This window comes from Oryza sativa, chromosome 3 (assembly GCF_034140825.1).
Source record: "Oryza sativa Japonica Group chromosome 3, ASM3414082v1".
Classification (NCBI taxonomy): Eukaryota; Viridiplantae; Streptophyta; class Magnoliopsida; order Poales; family Poaceae; genus Oryza; species Oryza sativa.
This window is the reverse complement of record NC_089037.1, coordinates 25,089,153-25,094,285: the sequence shown is the minus strand read 5'-3', so window position 1 is coordinate 25,094,285 and position 5,133 is coordinate 25,089,153. Positions and strand designations below refer to the sequence as shown.

The window sequence follows — 5,133 nt, the reverse complement described above, 5'->3', positions numbered from 1 at the left end:
CACTCAAAAAGAAATGAACAAACACACTCCATTCCTTCCTTTTTAGAGTCCTTTTTTCATCACACGAAAGTTTCACATGCTCATGTACACACAAACCATGCATCACATGAATATATATACATATATACGTCGCCTACACAACCATGCACGAGGTACATTTCCCTTAATGCACGCTTAAGAGATCCAAAAGATGAAATAAGACAAAAAATAATGTGCCCTGATCTATTATCGCGGTGGCTCATTTTCATTTAAATTACGTTCAATAGTCCATTTTACGGTTGAGAATATATAGTGGCTCGTTTAATTATACAGAGTATATAAGGCCATGCATGACGGTTTATTTATTACAGAGCGGACTATGGTCACGGGCTCAATCTGTTTCTGTTGCATGTGGTGAGCAATTTACATGTGCACGCCCGCACAGACAGAGTTAGTTGTAGCACTATTAGTTAGTTACTAACTACTAAGAGCAAGTATAATAGGAGGCTGTAAGCCGACAAAATATTGAGGTGGAGGAAAAAAGAGAGGAGAGAGAGGAGAAGCGAACTGTAAACTTATAGCCGGCTTAGACATAAGAACCAATAAACTCTACGAGAGAAACAAGTGGGCCATATATTAATTGTAATTAGCTAACTGTTATATAGGTGGGCTGAGAGAAAACTGTAAAGAACTTTATAGCCTGGCTGTATTATTAATCTTGCTCTAAGTAACGGATACAATAAGAGTAAGTTTAATAGTATAGCCAACTACTAACTCCAAATCATGTATAGCCAATATAATAGCCAATTCATAAAATAGCTGGTTACTACATTATTAATATCCGGTCCCATCTGTCATACACATATTATATCTTGGAGTCCGTGGTGTAGCTGGCTACAAATCTATAACATGCTGCTCTTCTCTCTCTTCTTTTATCTCTTAAAAATATGTTTATAGCTGGCTTATAGTCTGCTATTGTATATGTTGTAAAGTGGTGTAAACCGGCTGTAGAGAAGAACAAGCTAGTATAGGCCTGTGTCATAAGGGCAAGTTTTATAGAAGAGGTGGATATTGCATCTAATCTTGACCACATCATCAACCAATAAATATAGAGGTAACATGTACAATATATCACATCTATACTAATTCTAATACACTAGCCCCAATGGTTGTTTGCCCAATCTACTCTTCCTCTCTCTTCTTTTGTCTTGAATTTTGTGTAGCAGTTGCCTCTTACATGAGAGGTGGCTCTTTATCTCTCTCATCTCTTCTCTCCTCCACCTCACTATTTAAGCTTACGTGGCACCTAGAAGATTGTGCTTGGATGTCCATAGTACTTGCACTAATTCCCAGGTCGGCGGGGCTAGCTTAATTAATTCACAGATGCAGTCCAGCTGAGGTAGCAAAGTATCCCACCCCGTGTACCGTACGCGTTCCAATCGGTAAGGTTCCTGTTGCCGGCGGGGACGGGAACACGATCGAACGCGCGCGCACCGTGGCCGTGCACACAACACATGCATCTGAAAATGAAACGAGACGAATGATCCATTGACATATCTGAGATATATATATATTGATGGCGCCACCGGCTAATAGCTGCATAGGATCGGAGGAGGCTGGAGCCAGCCGCGCCATACACTCATCCATTCTCCTTTCCCACGGCCACGGCGGTAGATTCATCGATCGATCGGAGCATTGCTTTCGATTCGCTTTCGCGACCAAAGGGAGGGAAAGGAAGTTGCGTTGGGTCGCTAGCTTAGCTGCACCTTAGCTATCTCCTCCTGATATTTTTGCACGCCCCCTCCCGTTCCTTCCTCCCTTTCCCGCTCTCCGCGTACACCTGGGATCCAGCATAACCCATACTCCACTACTGGACTACTACTTGCTGCTAGCTGCCGCTTATAATTTGTTGCCCTGTCTCATTGTCCCTCCAAAATATCAAGGGCCAAAGAGGCTTTAGTTCATTTATTTTATTTAGAAACTAGTTTAATTAATTAATTAATTAATTCAGTGATACATCATTATTCAAGAAATAAGTCAATGTGTTGTATGATCAAAAGAATTATTCCTGGTATTTTGAGCATGTGTAAGAAATGGTGTTCTCCTAATTATCAACGAAATGCATGTCTGCTAGTTCGTGCAAGCAGAACTAAAATTAAAGACCTAAATTGAATAAATATCGGGATATTAATGAAACACAATCAGTGGGTTGTATTTTTGGCAGTTCACCTCTCATGTTCATTCATTTATCAACGGTATCCAAAATTTGAAATAGTTAATTTTGAGATATATTCATCATAGATACAAAAGTTTATTTATAAATTATTCCTATTGTACTTTCTTTATTTTTTAAGGGCTTATTAGCCGTAGACCAAAAACGAGGGATTTTCACAAGAATACGCATAGTAACATGCCAGTGTTTAGAGTTAATACGGGGAAAGATGTATAAGTATGATTTATGATTGTGCTTGAAATTGCAAGAAGAAAACTAGGGGCTAGTTTGGTTTGGTTCCAAATTGTGCCCTACCAATTCATTGGCAATTTTTAATAGTGTTTCTGGTTGTTTGGATTGGTGCCAAATTTTAACAACACATCTCTTAGATAGTAAAAGTTTTGGCCATCCAAATTTGGTAGTACTAAAAGTTACCTAAACTTTGGCACTACCAAGATTTTGGTATGGCACTAAACCAAACTGGCCCTAGGTTAGATTTTAGTTAAGAGGTTGTATCTAAGGAAGATGGTATACTATACACTCATTGTGTAACTGTTACTCCCTCCGTTTTAAAATGTTTGACACCGTTGCCTTTTTAGCACATGTTTGATCGTTCGTCTTATTTAAAAAAAAATTGTGAAATTTGTAAAACTATATGTGTACATGAAAGTATATTTAATAATGAATCAAATGATATGAAAAGAATAAATAATTGCTTAATTTTTTGAATAAGACGAATGGTCAAACATGTACTAAAAATTCAACAGTGTCAAACATTTTGAAACGGTGGGAGTATTCAACAATTTACTTGACTTTAATTATTTTTTTCTCTTATTATAAATATTTAATGTTTGCTGTCGAATAAAATTTAGTTAAATATTTATAATTTTAATTATATTAATAGTTTTTGAAATGCTTAGTTAAAAATTAAGAAGAAGTTATGTGTAGATTGGTCTTGAAAAGTATAGTCATACTATCGTAAACTTAATTATTAGATTTTATAAACTTATTTTAGTACAAAAGTTATGGTCAAACTTTTAAAGGTTTACTCGGATCTTGTTCTAAATGTAAAATATATAGGGCTTGATGAATTGAGTATGTATATCTCATCCATATTTTATATTTCTAATAATAAAATATAACACTCCTAGTACTTAATGTGTCTAAATTCGTACTGCCCAATAATCTGTCTATTTGAATATCATGTCCATAATTGAGATGGAAAGTGTAATAACGAGTGATGCATAAGCATTAAAAAACGTTTACCAAACAGCATTACAAACTCAGCCCGGCCGGCTTCCCCCTTATATACCCAGACCATACAACCAACACCACCATAGTAACCAGCTGCTGCTGCTGCCGCCCTCTTCTTTGTGTTGCCTTGTTGTTGGTGTCGCGCGCCCGCCATGGCCGCCACCAAGAGCAAGGCGGCCAAGAAGGGCGCTCCGCTCCTCGGCAAGTACGAGCTCGGCCGCCTCCTCGGCCGCGGCACCTTCGCCAAGGTCTACCACGCCCGCTCCCTCGCCCCCGGCGCCGACCCCGTCGCCGTCAAGGTGCTCGACAAGCCCGACCTCGCCGCCGCCGGCGCCGGCATGGCCACCCGCGTCCTCCGCGAGGTCGCCGCCATGCGCCGCCTCCGCCACCCCAACGTCCTCCGCCTCCACGAGGTGCTCGCCACGCGCTCCAAGGTGTACCTCGTCATGGAGCTCGCCCCCGGCGGCGACCTCCTCTCCAGGCTCGCCTCGCTGCCGTCGCGCCGCCTCCCCGAGCACGCCGCGCAGCGGGTGTTCCTCCAGCTGGTGTCCGCGCTCATCTACTGCCACGCGCGGGGCGTGTCCCACCGCGACGTCAAGCCGCAGAACGTGCTCCTCGACGCACACGGCAACCTCAAGGTCTCCGACTTCGGCCTCGCCGCGCTCCCGGACTCGCTCCGCGACGACGGGCGCCTGCACACCGCGTGCGGCACCCCGGCGTTCGCGGCGCCCGAGGTGCTCCGCCGCAAGGCCTACGACGGCGCCAAGGCCGACGCGTGGTCCTGCGGCGTCATCCTCTTCGTCCTCCTCGCCGGCCACCTGCCGTTCGACGACTCCAACATCGCCGACATGTGCCGGAAGGCGCACCGCCGCGAGTACGCGCTCCCGCGGTGGGTGTCGCAGCCGGCGCGCCGCCTCGTGTCGCGCCTCCTCGACCCGAACCCGGCCACCCGCCTCGCCGTCGCCGAGCTCGCCACCCACCCGTGGTTCAAGCGCTCGCTCAGCCTCGACTCGCAGCTCGGCAGCCTCCTCGGCGGCCAGCCGGAGCGGGAGCTGGCGTTCCAGGCGCCGCCGCCACTGAACGCGTTCGACATCATATCCATGTCGCCGGGGCTCGACCTGTCCGGGCTGTTCGGCGAGAGCAAGCGCCGCCGGGAGAAGCGGTTCGTGACGACGGCGTCGCCGGAGCGGACGGTGGAGCGGCTCGGCCAGGCGGGCGCCAAGCTCGGCTACTTCATGGTGGGCAAGAAGGGCGTCGAACGCCTGCCCCTGGGCGGCCTCTCGGGCCTCGTCGCCATGTCCATGGAGATGTCGGAGGTGTCGCCGTCGATGATGCTCGTCGAGCTGAGGCTGGAGGGAGGCGACGACGGCGACGGCGACGGCGGTGCCGAGGAGTTCGGGTGGGAGGAGCTCAGGGCGGAGCTCGGCGACGACGTGGTGATGGCATGGCATGGCTGCGATGGAGGGAAGAAAGACAAGGAAGGGATTCTTTTGTAGGACATGGACTTTGTCACATGTATGATGATGTATATTAGTAGGATTTTGTGGCATTGTTGTGTCAAAGATTATAGATTGTTAGTTCAATCTAATTACGATGTTTTGTGACTAAATTGTTGGTAGGAATGGATCTAGATCATTTGTGAAAGCTTGAAGTTAGTGTTAATACTTCATATATTGGCCTTAGTGATG

The 5,133-nt window shown here is 46.1% G+C and overlaps 1 protein-coding gene across 1 annotated transcript; it reads left to right on the top strand.

Annotated features, from left to right (window-relative positions):
* Positions 1–3,527: 3,527 nt before the first annotated feature.
* On the top strand, positions 3,528–5,133 carry LOC4333514 (CBL-interacting protein kinase 7-like). Its single transcript, NM_001418370.1, has one exon. It carries the CDS (start codon positions 3,598–3,600, stop codon positions 4,939–4,941), a length of 1,344 nt encoding a protein of 447 aa, NP_001405299.1. The 5' UTR covers positions 3,528–3,597; the 3' UTR covers positions 4,942–5,133.